Below are 20,644 nucleotides of genomic sequence, written 5' to 3' on the forward strand. Positions count from 1 at the left end.
AATTCTGACGTCATCGGTCACGTGGTATGGCAGCCATCTTGGATTAAAAGCAAATAATTAAATAATTATTTCTCGGAAACCGCTGAATAGAATTTTTTTTAAACTTGGCACATTGTCAAGTACTCTCAATGGAGAACAAAAGCATGATAATGATGACATCATAGGTGAAGTATACCAGCCAAAAATGTTTTAATCGGATTCCTTATCTTAAAAATCTGAAATTGCATGCACATGATCTATGACCCATTTGAATTGAAATATTAAATTTATGACATCATAGGTCATAGGGTTTGGCAGCCATATTGGATTGAAGGAAAATATTAAATAATTATATATCTAGAAGCGCTCACTCTATCGATGCGAAATTTTACAAATATCATCTTACAACACTGTTGCATATAGTTTGAAAATGATGATGTCATAGGTCACGTGGTTTGGCAGCCATCTTGGATAGAAAAACGAACCTTTATCCGATCAACACGAAACTTCACAACGTGATCCCCTACCCATACATATGCAGAGTGATGGCATATACTCGTTGTGGAATTATGCAGAGGCATATTGGCGACACAGTCGCATTGTTCTAGTTTCTCATGCAAAATGTCACTTTTCCCCACGTGTGCATTTTGTAGGCTTAGTCTGTAGTCAGCATTGCCATTTTCTGTGCGAACACTGTTTTCAAGTGACCAAATCCACATAATTATACCTGGAAGTCAATAATACCTTTTGTTCGATACCATCTTGTGTGTGATTTACTCTTGGTATGAACATGGAAATGATCATGTTCTCTCGCTTTCCCACTCTCTGTCTCCCACTTTCTCTCTTTCTCTCTCTCTCCCCATCCTGCAATGCAGGGTTAGTTTATTAAATGCATTTTTGGTATCAGGAATTGGATTAGGGGCTTGCTGCGTCTGCTCCACACATCGACCCAGTTTTGCAGTACCTCTCTCTCCTTCTCTTTCTCTCTCTCGCCTTTTCTCTCTTTCCTATAGCTTTCTCTGCCCAGTCTGTCTCTCTCTCCTTCTCCCCAGCCTTATCTCTCTCTCTCTCTCTCTCTCTCTCTCTCGACACGACTCTGGACAGGGATGGAAGCCTGCGAACGAGCTGGCGGACCTAACAGGTGTTCGGTCCAGGAGGCAAATCGAGAATATACTAAGAGCGGTGATCCGAAAGGGCCACCAGCTAGGCCTACATTGGACGCAGGACATAGAGGTCGAGCCCACAGTCCCAAAATTAGGGGTCACTTTTACCCCAAACGAGCTGCCCCCCATGAGCGCAGGGTCACCCCCCTTCCATGGCATGAGCAGCAAGAGTATCTATAGGTCTTGTGTGAAACTTCTTCTTGGGGACCCACCTCTAGCTGGGGTTACCCGGTGGAAAGGACTCTTGCCTCCCGGTCCCCCCTCTGAGCCTTTATGGGATACAATGTATGCTGGACTTATTTCTAAAAGAACAGGTGACCTTCAGTGGCGTTTGGCCCACTGGATTGTTCCTTCCAATGCTGTCATCCGTTTTTTTCCCCCCATTTCCGGCTGTTGCCCCTTTTGTCCGGCGAGGGAAGATTTGCTTCATGCTTTCATTAATTGTGAAAGACTTTCTCCTTTGTTTCATTGGTTAAATTTTATTTCCCATAGATTGCAGGTTACCTTTTCTTTGAAAGCTTACATCTTTGGCTTTCCTCCCAAAAAGGGAACCACATCCATTGTATTCGGGTTCCTAACCGCTACTGCTAAACTGGCCGTATACCTGTCGCGGAAGGCGAAGCTGGGCGGCAGACCCATGCAGGAATGCAGTATCATGGTGTTCTTTAGTTCATTGGTGTCAGCAAGGCTCAAGCTTGAATTTGGCTGTGTCCAAACGGCAAACGACCTTGCTAATTTTGTTGCGACTTGGTGTGTTGGAGGGATTTGTGAGGTCCAGGAAAACAAATTGTTAATCTCCGTATAATACAATGCGGGTGTTTCTTATCGTGTGCTGTTTTTTTCTGGCATTTGCACCTTTCTGTTGCTGGGTTTGCAGTGCACCGTTTGTTTTTTTCCTTTCGGGATTGCTATGATTTTACTGATTGCCCTGATTGATTGCTTTTGGTGGTATTCTTGTTTTATACTTTTATAATAAAAAGAGCTTAAAAGTCAAAGTCAAAGTCTCTCTCTCTCTCTCTCTCTCTCTCTCACTCACTCACTCACCCTCTCCTATCGCTCTCTCTTTCCTGCAGGTCTCTATCCCTGTCCCCTCTCCCTCTCCCTCTCTCCTCTCCCTCTCTCCCTCTCAGCCCCCTCTGTCTCTGTCTCTCTCTCTCTCTCTCTCTCTCTCTCTCTCTCTCTCTCTCTCTCTCTCTCTCTCTCTCTCTCTCTCTCACTCTCTCTCTCTCTCACTCACCCTGAACCCCTTTCTCCCTCTCTCTCTCTCAGTCTGCCTCCCCACCCCTCGTCTCTCTCCTTCATCCTGTTTTTCTTCTTCTCTCTCTTTCCTTCTCTCTCTCTATTCAATGAGGTCCTCCTGTATGCTAAACAGTTCAAATTAATAAGCAACATTATCTAGTTAGGCCTACTCAAGTCATGATGACCACCTCCTCAGTCAAGATGGCCACCCATTCTTACAATCACAGAGAGTGAGAGCGTTGTTTTGGATTCAGCAAAGCATGTGATTCAGCAAGTAACACCGAGCAAACTCTGAGCCAAGTTACCTTTGAGTGGTTTACTATGGCTGCTGTTGGAGGACAATACAATGGGAAATGTTTTTCTGAGCCCTAAGGTAACCCTGGGCTTCCCGACAGTGCAGAAATGCAAGCATGGTTTGTGCAACCTTTATACACGGACACAGGAAGTTGGGAAAAAAACATTTTGTTAATTTGTAAAATGAAAAGAGACTAAATTGAGCTTCCTTGTGTACTATTTGCTGAACACATTTGTTTTCATTTAAGAATGTCATTCAGAGTTTACAAGTGGAACCTAGAGACACAGGTGCCAACAGAATAAAAAGGCTGAAAGGCCCAGAGATCGGGGCACTGGATGCTCAAAGGAGGCTTATCCGAGTTAAAAACTATCAAGAGCAGCAGCTCGTGGTTGATGGCAAACTTTTTCCTTTCTCTTCTTCTCACTAACAACGGTGGAAAATCACCCACCCGACAACGATCCAGAAATCACCAGAGGCTCGTGTTACAATACAATCATCCAGATGGCCGCTTGCCGAGTGCCCGGTATCCAGAGCACTAACTGGTGCACCTTTTCACCGCCCAGATCCCACGAGTCACTTCGTCGGACGTTGTCGGTCCATCGAGGCCAGGTGGTCTTCATTACTGAACTTCTGAATTGTGCTGCTGTCATAGGCTGAACACAATCAATGCTTCTCATCCCCCATACACCATTTCAGATGGGGACAATTTGTTACACAGTTCGACCAAATAATGGTTCTAAGGATCCATAGAGGCGAGGACGCGATGTACTTGGGCACCGGTCTGCTCTGCGAGAGCAGCTTTAGTCTTCTATTTTACGTTTGTCTGATTATTTGATTCTGCCACCCACTTCCAGACCCTTCCAACCTAACACTTATGTAGTAGATTCAGGTGGGTGTTGACCCAGTGCTGGTGAGTTGTCCACATTGGATGCTTAACTGGACACCATTCGCTGATGCGCGGGCGAAAACCAATCCCATTCAAAGCCCAATGGTGATTTGACTCCGCAGGCAGCCGGAGATGTTTGTCTCTCAGCAATCTTGCCTTCCCTGGATCATGGGCCTCCTGACACTTTTACGGACTTGCTGGCACTCTGTTTGTACGAAACTTTCCCTCGAGAGTCGGCACGACTGTCATTCGCTCCAGGAGATCACGCAGTGTTTGCCGTAATTATTCCCTGAGTGTTTGTTACAAAAATGGTGATTAACAAAGCAATATTATAACCCAAATTGGTTTTCTAAGGGGCTTTAATTAAATCCATATACTGTTAAGCTTGCTTTGAGCAATTAGCCCTCTGTTGAGAAAGTGGTTACGGTTCAGACTGAAGTAACATTCCTCTGCGTTTCGTGGGCATGGGGAGGCATTTGATTCCATTAATGCTTTGTTGGGGATTAATAGATTTGATGGATTCTCAGAAACTTTTGTGCAAATCTCTTTTAATCATGTGAAGCACCTGACTTGCTGTTCAATGGCATTTTTCGGTTTTGGTCCACCGATTATGTCAAGACCTTTATCGAATACACTACTGTTAAGGTTTCTGTTCAAGCGGTTTTGCTTCAGGCCCAAATATTTTTTATGTATTTTAAATTTAAAAAATGACAGAATCCACCCTCCACCCCCACTATCCCCCAAACAGGCTATATGCTCCATACATGTTCCCTCTTCGCACCCCCAGATCCATGCAACCCCCTTTCCTTGTACCGCCATTCTTTCCACCCTCCCCTTCTCTTCTGGCATTTACCCAGGTCTTCCTTTTTCTCAATTTTTACTTTTCATCAATTTTTCCTTGCCCCCCACCCCCTGAATATGTAATTCATGGAGCCTCGTCCTCTACCAAAGTAATATGTGGAGAAATAAACACAAAGTTTATCGAGGCATTTCCCCTTCCATGTTACGTTTTCTATTTTTGGATTTGATTGCAGTCCTCACCTGTACAGGTTTGTACAGTACATCGTAAGCCCCACAGAAGGTCTGGATATGAAAGTGATATACCTTGCACCTTTGTGGTGTAAATTGCTACCTGGCATGGTAGATTATAGCCAGTGAACCTGCTCCATCCATTCTGTACGATGTAGTTAACTCAGAGGGAGGACTATCAAGATGGTTAATACGTCATTAATGCTTCCCCCAGTCTTGGCTTGAGGCACCTGTTTTTCCTTGAGTGTTTTATCCCCTAAAAATAATATCATCAAAATCTCGTAAAGCGTTAAAATTGAGTTGTTTGGCCTTCAAAAGACGTTTCCCTTTATTTTCTCAGCCAAAGCAATTTTTTTTCCTGTCATTCTTCCTGATAAGTTTCTTTCTGTTGGAGAACAGTACGTTCTGCTCCGTAGGTAAACCAACAGAAACGTTTTCCCTGTGCGGTGCCCCCTCCGCAGCTCGTGGCGGTGTTCGAGGAGGGTGACGGGTCGGTTACCGGGCCCTCTCTAACGGTTGGTGCTCGACCCTCGGCACGTACGAGGCCCGGCGTCTCCCTTCTCTCGGCCGTGTTACCTCGTCCATGGGAGCCACGACCTGCGTCCGCCTTCTATCCATATCAATCGCTCTCAGAGATGAACGTCACTGCCACAGCCTTAGGTACAAACCAATCTGTTCATTTTACCTACTCTTTGGTACTAATTGAAAGCTACAAGCATTTCTGGGTCAATGTCCTCATACGTTCACCACCATAAGTTACTTGTTATCATTTTGGAGGTTTCACTCGACAATCGATCATTGCAGACGATGCATTACACAAAAGTGAAGACTTTAGGCCAAAGTAACAACTAACATGGGCTGGAGTGATAACAAAAGGAAGCCATTGTGTGAAGCAGAGCAAGACTGTGATGAGAATAACTTTATGGTTCTGTTGAGGACACTGCGCTGATATCCAACAGCTTGTGGGGTTAAATCCAGCTCGAGGCAACACGATTAAGGATTTTGATTACCAGCTTCTGGAAATTAACGATTAAGGATTTACGACATCACAAACAGTAAAATTCTTTTTGATATAATTATTTAATTGATATTGTGAAATAAAACATTAGATAAAATAACCCAGCTTTGCTGTTGTTGTTAATAAACCCAGCTTGTTCACTCATGACCTTCATGAAAGGACTCTGCCTGCTCTTGCCTTGCGTGGTCTACACGTGGTGCAAGACCACACATTGTGGTTGACTGCTAATACCCCCAGATCAACATAGGATTGGCACTAAAATGCTGCCATATGAAAAGGCCCAATATCCTCAAAAATGCTTTTTTTAAACGGTGATTTTTAACGTGATTTGCTTTGAGTCTCCAAAAACCAGGTTTAGTTGCAAATACTTTGTCAGAGAAGAGGTAAGAGGAGCAAGGGGGCTCAGAAGTCCTCCCATTTTTAAAGGAAATCTGTGGAGATGGCTCCTTCGATGCCAAGGTGTTTGCCATTATAATTTTGAATTCGATTTTTGATTTTACCTGCAACATGTCGCAGGTATACAAGAGCTCTGCATGGTTGCTGAGCTTGTTGGGGGTCCATTGGGGGTACAAGTTGTTCTTGTTGGGCATCCAACTTTGAAATGTGCATCCATTGATCGGACAGCTGCCAGACCCCACCCCACCCACATTTGTTGCTTGACTCCGCCCACCATATGACACCCAGACAAAATTATATTGCCACCATCTTGGTTTTCTGGTGGGCCTAAGCCATTTGAAAATCCCTGCTGATTATAGACTGCCCCAGTTTGTTGCGTAAGATTTTCATTCCTTTTTTTGGGGTCGAGTGTTACTCATGATGAAGGACCCCAAAAAATCTAATCATATGTCGAATAAAAATATTAGTAAGGCTTAATCAAGAGGGGTGGAGTGGACAGAGGTGAAAAAATATATATATTGTGTCGCAGGTTGTGACCACAGTGCGGTCATTCTTGTTATTCGAAAGATAAACATCAACAAAACATAAAAACTCTTTTAAGTTTATTTTTCTTCTTCTTTTGTTTTGATAAAATGTCTGCAGCTAATTCTATAGTTCCTTATCGCACCTATATTTCTGTCTGCCTGCACTTCCATACCTTTTCTCCTTTCTGCTTTGTAAAGTCCTTACGAGATTGATGGCATCGCAAATCGAGGGATTCAGAGACACAAAGCAAGCGTCCAAACAGCGGTTTATTACCGGGAGTGATGACGCCGAATAAATCACTCGGAGCGCCCAACAGGTGGCGAGCCCGGAAAAGGATATGACATCACTGTATGTTACAATTCCCCCCTTAAAGATCAAGGCGCGTCGGCGCACGACACTTGCGGCTCGGGCGCCTAACAGCGACCGGTGGTTCGGTAATGACACCGCTCACAGTGGGTGAAACATCCTCGACTGGAAGGTCGGGGACATTTCTGGTAAGGGTTCTAGAGGTGCAGGTGTGGTTATGAGGGCCGATAAAGGCACTCTTTTGGATGGTTGAACAGGTAACGGTACAAATATAGGTGATTCTGCTGGTTTGGTATAACGCAATCTGATTTGAGCAAGGTGCTTCTGCTGAAGTCTGCCATGAGACAGTTTGACTAGGAAAATCTGACTACCAACACTCTCGATAATTACCGCGGACAACCACTTCTCACCACGGCCGGCATTGAGAACAAACACAGGACCCATTTACATTAATTTCACGATTCACAGACATACGGTCGTGATAATGCGTCTGCTGGAATTTCTTCAATTCTACATTTGCCACCGTATCTGGGTGCACAAGTGACAACCTTGTCTTCAACTCGCGGCCCATTAACATTGATGCAAGAGAACGACCAGTAGCATGATGCGGTCGTGTGCGATAACTCAATAGGACTCGGGCCAAGCGAGTTTGTATGGTCCCTTCCGTAACACGCTTTAGTCCACTTTTCACGATCTGAACGGCCCTCTCAACTTGGCCATTGCTGGCAGGCTTGTATGGAGCAGAGGTATAATTCTTGATGCCATTTTGCTTGCAAATGCTTAGGAACTCTGCACTGGTGTAAGATGAGCCGTTGTCTGATACAATGCAATCAGGAATACCATGAATGGCGAACATACTGCATAGGGCTTCAATTGTAATGCCCAAGCCTGTAGAGGGTACAACAACAGCCTCAATCCACTTTGAGTGGGTATCAACGACGACAAAGAACAACTTACCGAAGAAAGGTCCAGCATGATCAATGTGTAACCTCGACCAAGGTTTAACTGGCCATGACCTCATTTCAAGTGGTGCTTCTGGCGGTGACTTAGCATTAACCTGACCTGTGTAACAATGATGTATGCAGATTTCTATGTCATCATCTAACTTTGGCCACCACACATGAGCTCTGGCTATAGTTTTCATAGTGACCATCCCAGGGTGAGCATCATGTAGTTCTGACAATATTGTCTCACGTAGCTTAGGTGGGATGATGATATGACTTCCCCAAAGGAGGCAATCCACGTCAACTGACAACTCGTCCTTCCTGTTTAGATATGGTTTAGCTTCACTTGCACAAGATGACCAATCACCTGACATTCTGCATCTGACATGCGACAATGTAGGATCGTCGCTCGTACCTGTTGCAATTTGCTTTGCAGTGACAGGTGCTTTCTCATGAACAACCTGAGACAGCAGATGAACAACATTATCAGGTAGAGGTGGTTCCTCAATGGTTTTCGGAAGCGGTAGATGACTCAATGCGTCTGCACAATACATTTCACGTCCTGGCCTGTACACAAGTTTGTATTCATAACCAGAAATGGTTAGAGCCCAACGTTGCACCCGACCAGATGAAGTCAGTGATACTGCCTTATCCCCCCCCAACAGACCGAGGAGGGGTTAGTGGTCCGTTCCAATGTGAAATGTCGGCCATAAAGGTACTGGTGCATTTTACCTACTCCAAAAATGTAAGAAAGTGCCTCGCGGTCAACCTGCCCATACCGACGTTCTGTACTGCACAGTTTCCTAGATGCATATGCATCAGGTTGCAAAAGACCTGCATCGTTGGTTTGCAATAGTGCACAATCTACACCATAAGATGAACTGTCACAGCTCAAAGTGAGCTCTTTTGTAGGGTCGTAATGTACAAGCAATGGTGACGTGCATAACAGAATTTTTGCGTCCCTGAAAGCCTTCTCTTGAGCAGAACCCCATTTTCAATGAACGCCTTTGCGCAACAAAATGTGCAACGGTTCCAAGACAGTATTCAGGTTTTGTAGGAAATTACCAAAGTAGGTTAACATTCTGAGAAGAACCCGAAACTCAGACACATTGGTGGGAGGACGAGCATTCTTCATAGCTTCCACTTTACCTGGTGAGGGCAAAATGCCTTTCCGCATGATGCATGCGATGACCCAAGTACTCAACCTCAGGAGCCATGAAGACACATTTCTCATGACGGAGATGATGGCCTGCACTGGAGAGATGGCTTCGCACTTCATTCAGGTTCAGGTGGTTTCTTGGGCTGACCGACCAGTCACCAATACATCATCCTGAAATACAACCGTGCTGGGTACGGTTCTTAATAAGTTCTCCATTTGTAAGTGGAAAATGGGCGCGGCAGACCGAATGCCAAAAGGGCATTGATTGTACACGAACAGTCCACAGTGTGTATTGATACAGGTGAAAATTGTAGATTCGTCTGAAAGTTCCATTTGTGCATAAGCATTAGTCAGGTCTAACCTTGTAAATGTCTCACCTCCCATCAAAGCCGTAGACAGGTCCTCGGCCTTGGGCAGAGGATATCCATCCAGTTTTGAATGATGATTTATGGTAGTCTTGTCGTCCCCACAGGTACGTAAGCTCCCATCAGCTTTCAGCACGGGTACAATTGGAACAGCCCAGTCGGAGTATTCAACTGGGGCGATGATTCCTTCATCCAGAAAATGATCGAGCTCCTGCTCAATTTTTGAGCCATTCCAAGATGGCAACCCTCTATAGGAGGGTGGAGAAGCCAGTGGCCACAACACAAGGACCCCGTCAAAATAAACAGAGGTATGAAAGCGGAGTAAATAGGCAGGGAGCGAGACGTACTCCAGGGAACGAATGTTTCCTATGCGGCCAGGAGGGCCACTTGAAACGAGACTGCCCTCGAAACGAGACTGCCCTCGAAACGAGACTGCCCTCGAAACGAGACTGCCCTCGAAACATGACTGGCCACTGGAAACAAAACGGAAATGAGCTCCTGCTCAATTTTTGCTCGCATCATCTCCGGTACAGGTCTTGCCCTATGGAAAATAGGCTTAGCCTCGGCATCCACATGAATCTTAACCTTGGTGCCTTTAAAAGTGCCCACACCATCACGAAATAGATCAGAATACTTGTCGACAATTGATGTGCATCCAGAACTGGTGGACACACAGTTCACAATATGCCAGTTGAGTCTGATGACCTTTAATTAACCAGTCTCTGCCAAACAAAGCCGAACCCTTTCCCTTTATGACAAGCAACGGTAAAGCGTGGGACACACCATCATGCTCAATGGACACAATGGCTTAACCGATCACAGGCACAATTCCGCTGGTATATGTCTTCAGTTTAGGCGACACAGGTTTTATCTCCAGAACCCCACCCTGTGGGGAAAAAGCGAGGTGAACATGCCTTAACACATGATAGATCTCGAAGCGCCAGTATTGATCTCCATTTCAACAGGGGAATGATCTATTGTCACCGTCACAACAAATGGAGGTTCAGTATTCTTGGTGTCCACAGAGAAAACTGAATAATTCTCACCTTCGACTGTGGTAGCGCCTGCTGTGCTGTTGTTGGTTACGTGAAGCATGCGATCAGTTGGCTCTGTGTTGTCATTGTCAAAATCGACATGGTGAGTGGAAAAGGTGGGTCTGGGACATCGGGATTGCAGATTCCCCATCCCCACACAGGCATGGCACGTTAATAGTTTATAACAACATTGGAATGCACCATGTCCACCACCGCAATGGCAGCATCACATGCCGCCAGTCTTTTTGGGACGGTACATCTCACGGGCAGATGGAGGTGGAGAAATCTGACACTTCTCTTTGTAAGTTGTGACTCTGTGCACATCCGACATTGACCTTGTGCTGACCCGTAGACTCTCATCAGCTTGCATACACACAGTGGCAATGTTGGCATTGGACTGTTAGTTTTTCTGAGAGAGGAATCCTCTCGCTGACCTCTGATGCTCCTATTATCCTAACATGTTTTTCGGACTTGGGTGCGCTGGGCATTGTATCCGCCCGAATGGTCGAACGAGTGGCCCCAGTGTCTACCAGAAATGGCAGTGCCTACCATTTACCACCAGATTCAAGATCGGTTCATCTAATAGGGTTAGTGCCAATAGAGGCTATACTGGGGTGTTATCGCTGTCCTGTCAATTCTGAGGCCCTTTACCATGAAGCGATCCCCATCTTCCCCTTCTCTGGCCCTGCTGGTTTCTTGGGCAGTCTCGTTTCCAGTGGCCCCCCTGGCCACATAGGAAACATTAGTTCCCTGGAGTATGTTTTGCTCCCCACCTATTTCCTCCACTTTCATACCTCTGTTTATTTTGACGGGGTCCTTTTGGCCACTGGCTTCTCCACCCTCCGATAAAGGGTGGCCATCCTGGAATGTCTTCCCCATTGTCGTCATCATCATCTCCCCCCATCGGTGGAGTGGAGGGTTGTGCTCCCCACCCATGATTCTTTGTTTCACGTCTGCCTTCCCTTCTGAAGTTCTGTTCCATCATTGCAAATAATGTTTCCTCCTTAACATCTCGAGCGTTAGCATGGGAAGAGTAAATTTGGGCGGCCGTAGCCACCAATTGCTCCAATGGCATTGCTTTCCATCCTGGGTGCAGGAGCTTGATATGCTTCTTTACCTTTGGTAACAGCCCTTCCTCTAAAAAGTTAACCACGATTGGGCCTGGGGCAGGATCTTAAGACCATCCGGATTTCTCGCATAAGATTCGCCACTCTTGTGTCAAATTGATCAATGTTCTCTTCTTCTGCTGGTGGTGGATCAATCCTTGCTGTCCTCCACACCTTCCTAGATAGCACTGTGCTGCACAACAGACCTATGTCATTATGTGTGGCCATGTGAGTTGTTTTTTTTTGTATACAGAATCGAGGCTCGTGAAAGAGCTAACATTTATCAAACAAACAATCAAACAGACACGCAAAGTATATAATAAGGGGAGCGGTAGACAAGATGGGGAGAGAAGGGGAAGCACATAAACACAACATTTGAGAGCAGGGACATCGGGAGATCTGTGGGAGGGAGAGGGCTTGGGGGGAGAAGTATAAAACACAAGGACACTGCAAGGACTTCCTGAAAAGAGGTTGGTATTTCAAAAAAGTGGATCTGGGGTGAAATTAGTGGGGGTAGATAAGATCAAGGTTTTGGATGGGGGAAGACAAGAGAAGGTGGTGAACAGCTGTTTTAAAGACCTGGAGGGAGGAGTGGGATTGAAGAGAGTGAGGGAGATTGTTCCAGAGGCAGGAGAAAAGAGGAATGAAGGAGTGAAGGTGAGCAGAGAGTTTGATTTTGGCAGTTTAACCATAAGAGGGTTGCAGGCAGATCTTGTGCAACCTGTAGGAATATTTGGGGGACATAGCCCAGAGAAAGCTGGGGGAGCAAGGCCGGAGAGGAGTCGGTAGAAGACAGAAAGACCACCAACCTGCCTGCGGTGAATAAGTGAAAGGCACTCAGAGTTAGCTTCATCGCGGGAGATTCCAATGATTCTGAAATCTTTGGTTTCAACAGCGTGAAGCCGAGCTAGGTGAGAGGCAGGAGCACCAGCCCAGAGGGGAGAACAGTAATCCATTGAGCTGCGGAAGAAAGCCTTGTATGTGGTGAGGAGCTCAAGTGTGCCAAGGAAGGACTTCGCATGACGGAGGATGCCCAGTCGGTGACCGGTTTTGGAGGCCAGATTTGAAATGTGGTTTTCCCAGGAAATATCATGGCCGATAGTGAGACCCAAAAGCTTGAGTGACAGAACTTCTTGGAGAGGATTATTCAGAAAGTGGATGGGAGGGTTGTCCAGTCGGTCTTTTCAGAGAGACATAGTAAGAGTGTGAGATTTGTCAGGATTGAAAGACATGTTCCACTTGTTTGACCAGTCTGTGATTTGGCCAGTTCTGCAGAGAGTGAGGAGGCTGCAGACTGCCGATCTGAGGGATGACGAATGGAGCGGCAGAGAGTGGAGTCATCAGCAAAGAGATAGAGAGAAATTTCAAGGGAGTCAGAGATCATTCATGAAGACCAGAAAAAGCACAGGGCCCAGAACACTGCCTTGGGGAACTCCAGCCTGAACAGGAAGTTAGATGAGAGAAACCCATTCAGGGCCACACGTTGACTATAACTAGAGAGGAAGTCCGCCAGCCATGCGTGGATATTTCCATTCATACCATAGGAGGAGAGTTTGGTGAGCAGAGCGGGGTGCCAGACCATATAGAAGGCATGTGATATGTCAAGGGAATGAATGAATATGAATGATCGTTTTAAGGCCATTTTCCCCGCTGGAGCGGGGGTTAACCTTGTGGGCCCCATGACAATTACGGTTCCCTGTTTGAGACAATGTTTTTATGGCCGGATGCCCTTCCTGACGCCAACCCTTGGTCGCCTCCTGCGATGCGCAGGGATATGGTGTACCTATTCTAAATCGGGGTACACACCGTGATCATTCATCCCAGCAAGCTGGTACTCACTTTGCCGATCTCGGAAGGATGGCAGGCTGAGTCAACCCCCCTGGCGTTAATTCAGCGATCGATCGGGATTCGAATCCAGGATCCGAGGATCCCAAGCCGGGACCCTAACCGCTAAGCCAACACCAGGGCTTGATATGTCAAGGGAGACAGCTCTAATTTCCTGTTTGGCATTGAGGACCTCCATCCATTGTTGAGACAGCAGAAGCAGCATGTCCAGAGTAGAGTGAACTGGTCTGAAACCAAAGTGATGATCAGAGATCAAGCCATTGGAGAAGAGGAAAGATTTCATATCCGAAGCAATGATGGATCCATGACTTTGCTGAAAATTGGGAGAAGGCTGATTTGTCTGTAGTTGCAAGGATCTGTTTTTGCACATTTTTTTTGTAAAGCGGTGATGTTGGCTGATTTCCCAGCTGATGGCAGATGACCTTGAGCAAAATTTGAGGGTGAAGAGAAGAGAGAGAGGGAGTGAAAGAGCGGCAGAAAAGGATTTTAGGACCCGTGGGCTGATGCCGTCAGGTCCAAATGCAGAATCAGAGTCGAGAGTTGACAGAAACTTTTCCACCTTGTCAGGAGGAAAGGACACAGAGTCCAGGAGCAGCTGGGTATGACTGGGTACGGTGGGTACAGAGAGGGATGGGTTTGGGACACAAGATTTAGAGGCAAACACAGAGTTGAGGCATTCAGCTTTTTCACGTGCGGAGTCAGCTGTGTAGCCGTTTGAGGTAAGGGAGGGGATGGAGGGGGATCAAACACCAGAAACAGATTTGACCAGACGCCACCAGGATTTGGAAGGGGGAGACAGATTTGAGAGTTCGGTCTTGAGTGTGGAGAGATATTGTTTCCTCCAATGCCTTACGTAAGTTTTCGATGACACCGTGATTATATGTTCCCTCCATCAGGAATGCTAGCTTGCTCTGTTTACCCTTTCCTGTCCACGCGTTCCATAATTCCACATTTTTAATTACCATCGGTTCACATGTGTTAGACATGAATTCTGCCAGAGTTCCTGCTTCGGGAGAGCGAGGCTTTCCCCCATTATTTCCCATTCTTACTCCTTATTTCCCCTCTCCAGGTTTCCCACAAATTATTAGTCCTTGGAGGACTTCTTATCCACCCTCCTATTAGTAATTGCACCCGTATGATTCCTTACACCCTTATTTCAGAGCCTCTAACTCTTATCCTTGGCCGAACCCTTAACCTCCAACAAAAATCTCCATACAGTCCGTTCCCTTTTTACATTTTTTAGGTTCGGACTTGCACTGATGTCGGGCCGAGGTGGGGCCACCCACTTGGCGGTGGAAAAACACCTCACTCCCCTGAGAAAGATCTCAAGTCTTTACTTTGGCTGGCCAGGTGGTTGCTGTACGCCCAATGGTAGCTCCCCCTCTCCATCCCCTGGCCAAGCCCTGCTCGCTGCACCACTTTGTAGGGGTCATTCGTACCGGACTGGACCACCAACACCTTCAGACTGTTAGAGAAATTTATTGAAGTACGTGCACAGGGAGAGAAAGCAATTAAGCAAGCCGTTATTACATACGTAAACCCTCGCAGATCTCTCCGTAGAGCAATCAACAAGTGTGCCGTATTTATAGTTTTTCAAAGAGTGGCCTATGAGCCGAAAAAAACAGCCTAAAGCAAGGAGATAAGGAGTGGTTCAAGGAGCAGCCAACCACACCTCCATGCCAATCAAGCATAAAACGAGCCATGAGAAAGAAAAGGGAGTCAAGCATGCCAGATTACAGTTTACCAAACAGATTTTCTTATCAGCTGCCATTAATTCCAGGAACAAAGAGTGTTAATATTTCAGTAGTGCAAAGATAGTGTTAAGACTCAAGTGGTGCAAAGTGGTAAGACTTGAGTATTGCAGACCGAGTTCTGCAATGTGCTGACGTTTATCCCCTTAGAGTTCGTATTGATCTGCTCCTTTAGCTGGTTATTCAAAATCTTCTTCACATTGTCGTGGAAGTGTAGGTGAGACTCAAGACGCCAATGGTCGGAAACAGGTTTTACAAAAGGTCATGACTTTATTAACTGGTTGTTCACTTCATTCCAATACCAAATAATACCGTTTAACTCAATGGACCAGGTAACTCTATCCGCATAGTCCCTCTTTCGTGGCTGCAGCTCCGAACCCGTGGTACGCGTTCATTCCGTCGGGCAGGGCTTCTGAGGATGAGTGCTGCCTTGACTCAAAGTCTCTTCTGTTTATATCGGCAAACTTCAGTTAATCCTCTGTGCGCTGAAATCGTAATCCCTTCTCCGCTGCTTCTAATCCGTTCTCCGCAAACGTTACTCGGTCGCCTCACTGGCACCAGCTCGCTCCCCTCCTGCTGCGAGTTCCATTTACCAAACAATAGGGGGGTGCTCCAGCCTGGGGCTGTGACCAGGTGGACAAGAGATTACCATGTTCGTGCACATTCCTGACACTCATTTACGAAATCGTCTATCTGCTTCGTTACTAGTCCCAATCAATGAGTTACATTTCCACAATTCCCTCATCTTTTTGTTTTTGTTTATATTAACCATTAATCTAAACATCAATATAAGTAAACAATCAATCACTGCAAGTAAACATCAATACAAGTATAAGTAAATAATCAATCACTGCAAGTAAACATCATTACAAGTATAAGTAAATAATCAATCACTGCAAGTAAACATCATTACAAGTATAAGTAAATAATCATAACTTTGGTAATCAAATTCCCTTAGGCATACACCGTCATCCTGCAAGAATCACAAAACATTTCGTTGGTCATTGACTCCTTCCATATTGTTCAATCTATTGCATTTGCATCACAAATATCTTTTCAAAACAACACTTCACCATCACCAAGATACAACAATTTCACTTCATTTTCAAGTTTTGTAAAGCATCTGCACCATCTGGCAAAAACGTTTGCCTCCACACAAATGTTGACTTTGTTTGAAAGGAAGGGCTGATCACTTGTGTTTGAATCCAGGTATGAAACATTTTCTCCTAATGTCTTCATAGCTCCTGCACTACTTCGTGTAGGATTTCGCTGTTGTGGTAACATTGCGGAGTCATAGACTGACCCTGCTCTCCATGTAGCATTCTTGCCACTTTTTGCTGTGAACCATAATGATTCCTTGAACAAGGCCTTCGCCCAGTTGTAGTCGACTTGCCTCCTCCCTCATTATGAGTGAGCAGCAAGTGTTGGTGTAATGTTGATTGGCCAGCAAGATGTGGAACAGGGATGCCGGATGCATCCACAACTAGAACGGGCACTCGGTAGAGCGCATACCTTCGCCGCAGCTACTGTTCTGTACTTGGTAAAAATACGATTTTGACCTTTTCGTGACCTTGACCTTGACCTTTGACCCGATTGCTCCCAAAATCTAATCAAATGTGTCCCGTATAATAACCAATCATCCCACCAAATTTCATGCAATTCGGTTGAATACTTTTTGAGTTATGCGAATAACATACACACACACACACAGACATACAAATAAATACACAGCGATCAAAACATAACCTTCCGCTTTTGCGAAGGTAATGATGTTGGGACCATGGTGTTCAGGTCATTCATGGTCCATACCAGGAGCAACCAGCAGCATCATGCACAGCTGTTGTGACAAGGGCACAGCCGATTTTTGCAGCTCCATGCTGGTTCCCCGGACGTTGGTGAAGTAATAACATATGTCCCCGCATTTCACAGAGGTTGCAGGTAAAATGTCGTTGTCCTGCAACTTCTGATGTGGTGAATGTTCGAAGCCTTCGAACAAGAGTAAGTGATCGCCTTTCTTTCATATGTTGCAGTGTGATCCAGGCAAATGGTCACATAAATTTCCTTGGTGAAGGTAAGCATTCATCTCCAAGTTACACGGGAGAATGTCTTCATCATTCTTTGAGAAAGAGGGTGTATGCCACGATTAACTTCATTTTTTTTTAGCCACAAATTTTCTTTCTCGAACTTCTTCCCAATTCCGTTAGCACTCCCTTCAAAATGTGATCTCGTCTTATCCTTATGCTCAGTCACATCTGAATCTGCTTTCCACACACACTGAATCAGATAGGGTACATCTTACCATGAAATCAGCATAATCATGTATATCTTCCGACAGTTTCACATTCAACAATTTGTTGTTTTTCCTTAACACAAAAAGTTATATTCATTTATATGCGTCACACAAATAATATTCAATCAGGTATGTATTTTATTACTAAACTAAGAATAGCATCCACAATTGCTTTCAGGTTAATATAGTTCAAAAATTAACTTGTGCAGGTATTTTAGCACTACTCTAAGAAAATAAATTGTATATGATTACAATCACAAACAGGAATATCTAATTCCCAACAACAATTTTCCCAAACCAACAAATTAAGCATAATGTATTATTACCATAATTCCTCTCCACTTTTTCTTTTTCCCTTTTTTTTTTTTTTTTTCCCTAACAGTGTGTCACTCGTGGTGATATGAGTTCACTGATATTGTAATTGACACAACTCATAACATTGTCGTTATGCCATTATCTTAATTCTACTGTATTCATTTGCAACATCACTTGATTTAATCTTTTAATCTCAGTATTTATGTCGCCATAAAAGTCTTCCTCTTGTGGTTCCACATTTCTTTCCTCATTTGTCACTTCATGCGTTATCATCGTGTTGTTGGTTACCTTATTCCAACACACCGTCACTAAGGCTTTCAAGCAAGCCACCACTAAAACAATTGCCAATATAACTACTAAACCAACAAACAAGTCTGCTACTCCTTGTATATATTCATACCTATGACATAATTATATGTTGATGACATTCAACATTATATACCAAACTAACAAGCTTCCTAAAAGGTAAATAAAGAAAATCCCTTAATATGTAACATAAATCAGATTATTTGTCTTACCCTGATCCCCCTATCTCCCGGGGTTGAACTCAATCCCCTGATCATGAGTGTAGTTGTGATACATTTTTCACTCATGTTGTATTAATATCAGCAGGTAATTGTATGTCATGTAGGCAAATAAATGTCACTATCCCAAGTAGGAATATCACATGTTGAAAATGTAATGTTTATCAATGCAAGGGGTGTTAAAATGTAATTCAAATGACTGTAAATCACGACTATCATTTATCTGCCACTGAATGTTCTGCCGGGCTGCTAGGTGCAGCCTCATTTTCTGTGGGATCGTCCACCTTAGCCCCATGTGCTTGTTTGCAATGAGGGGCATGAATCCAACTTTCTATTTTGGGTCCATATTTTTTTTCTCTATTCTTATCAATCTCCTATGGTTTATCATTTCATTCCAAGATACCGCAACCAAAGGTTTTAACCAAAGCTCTACCAAACTATTTCCAATTTGAACAAAAAATGCCAGTGAAACAATGATTCGAAGAATTTACTTCAAGGGGTCAATAAATTTATTCTATAGCCAGATCTAATTTTCCCATCCAATAGTTTGCCTTGCCACATGTCATATTATAACACTTTAATAAACCTTCGAAAAATGTTTCCCATCTCAACAAATTTCCTTTTTACAAATAGCCATGTGTAACTTACGTATTTAACTACAATTTCCTCTCAATTTGTTTGGCCTAACTGGCCGTAAAAGTGGCTGCCAGCATGCAGTACCGTTTTTTATCTACCAAGGAAGTGCTCTTCCACACAAGACCTCTACCAAAATGTTGTTTGTAAAAACAAATCTGGGATTTCCGATTACATGGATGCACTCTCAGGACATTTTCAGGCTGCTGTTAACAATCCACTATGATAAATTAATTCCTTTACCCACAATCAAATAATTAGTACAAATTGAGGATATTATCCATCTGACATTCATTTATAGATTCATTATGTTGGATCTAATATATATATATATTTTTTCCCAATAATTTCGCACTGGTGTAAGGAAGAACAATAGCTCTCATAAGTCTTAGTAATATCGTAGTTAATTTACCCAGCATCGAAGAATTTATTTACTATCCATTCTCATCTGTCAACCAGTGACTTTGTTTGAACTCCAGAACTCAAAACTCACAATAGTTCAAACCAGCAAAATTTCCTTTACTATTTTCCCATATCATCTATGCCTTATACACATCCATACATACAGCCCAATTTATATTCTGATAAAATTCAAGTTTATATATATATAAAATCCGTGAGCAGAGTACTCTGGGAAGTCAGTGTAAGACCTCTCCAAAATTTGGCTAATTTTGTACTCCCACATTTTTTATGAAGCTCATATCCATAAATAGCTTTGATTCTCATATAAATTCTATCACAATGGAATCCCAAGATTACTTCCAATTTTTTACTATTAATGAATAGCTGCTCATAACTCAGCAAATCAAATCTTTATTCTCCATCTCCCTTGACAAAAGTGATAATTTTCATAATCAAATTATATTTCTATTTTTTTTATTTTACGAATTCTCTCGATATGCGATCCCATCCCCATGGAACTATCTATTTTTCAGACAAGGCACACTGTCGGTGTCAACAATCTTGTAAGATTGATACACAAAAACAAAAACACTGACACACAAAATACCCACACCCACATGCATTATGCGTATTTGTTTGCGTTGGAACCCTTATTTACAGATCCGGATGGGTGTCAACTTTATTTCAATTTCTCAAAATTTGTCCTTCAATTTTATAAGCGCTAATACACAAATGGACCAAAAAGTTTATTCTTAGAAAACCCCTATGACGTCACATTGACATTACCCTTTCAGTTCCCACAATAATTTATCCAAATTTGACTACCCACCCATTTGTATGTCAGTCGACCACTGACCTATCAATCGTGTGGAACAATAGTCCGAAATTCCCACCTGATCATGATGTGACTCTTGTCACTTGGTTTGCCAAAAAAATTGCAAAGCAATTGTTCCAAACTTTGTAAATTTAAAATTTTGTGCCCAACATAAAAGATCCAATTTCGGCATTTGATCAATTAATTATCAATTTGCTTACAAGCAAAAGAAAAATGAATAATTCTTGCTCCGAAAACTTTTCAGACCCAAGAATCATCGACAGTTATTCATGTTTGTCCAGTAATCTAATTTGTTGAGGCCAATCGTCATTTGGGATTTGTCGCAATGAAGGCCTAATCATTGTCTGAGGTATCGGTCAGCACTGGTACCCTTGATCTTGGTTTACCCTATGAACTTGTCTTCCTTTTGGTATACGGACATCCTCTTTTCCAATGTCCCATCCGTCCACACTTGAAACACCGGTTTCTGTCGTTGCCTGGTCTGTGCACCTGTGCACTTGTATTGCTGGGCTGCATCTCTACATCCCTGAGTTGCCACTGCAATCTCTCGTTATCTCCTGAAACACGAAAAAATTCTCTGTACCGTCCTTTTTGGGGAGACAACT

General features: G+C 43.9%; 1 protein-coding gene across 2 annotated transcripts in view; it reads left to right on the forward strand.

Annotated features, from left to right (window-relative positions):
* Positions 1-20,644, forward strand: part of PARD3B (par-3 family cell polarity regulator beta) — a 257,615-nt gene that overhangs the window by 104,334 nt on the left and 132,637 nt on the right. For both annotated transcript variants that reach the window (XM_068122712.2, XM_068122711.2), the window contains exon 3: positions 5,053-5,251. In XM_068122712.2, the coding sequence (XP_067978813.2) occupies positions 5,053-5,251 (199 nt within the window). The remainder of the gene's footprint in view (positions 1-5,052; positions 5,252-20,644) is intronic.

The sequence above is a fragment of the Myxine glutinosa genome, chromosome 7 (assembly GCF_964187855.1).
Source record: "Myxine glutinosa chromosome 7, kmMyxGlut1.1, whole genome shotgun sequence".
In the NCBI taxonomy this organism is placed as follows: domain Eukaryota; kingdom Metazoa; phylum Chordata; class Myxini; order Myxiniformes; family Myxinidae; genus Myxine; species Myxine glutinosa.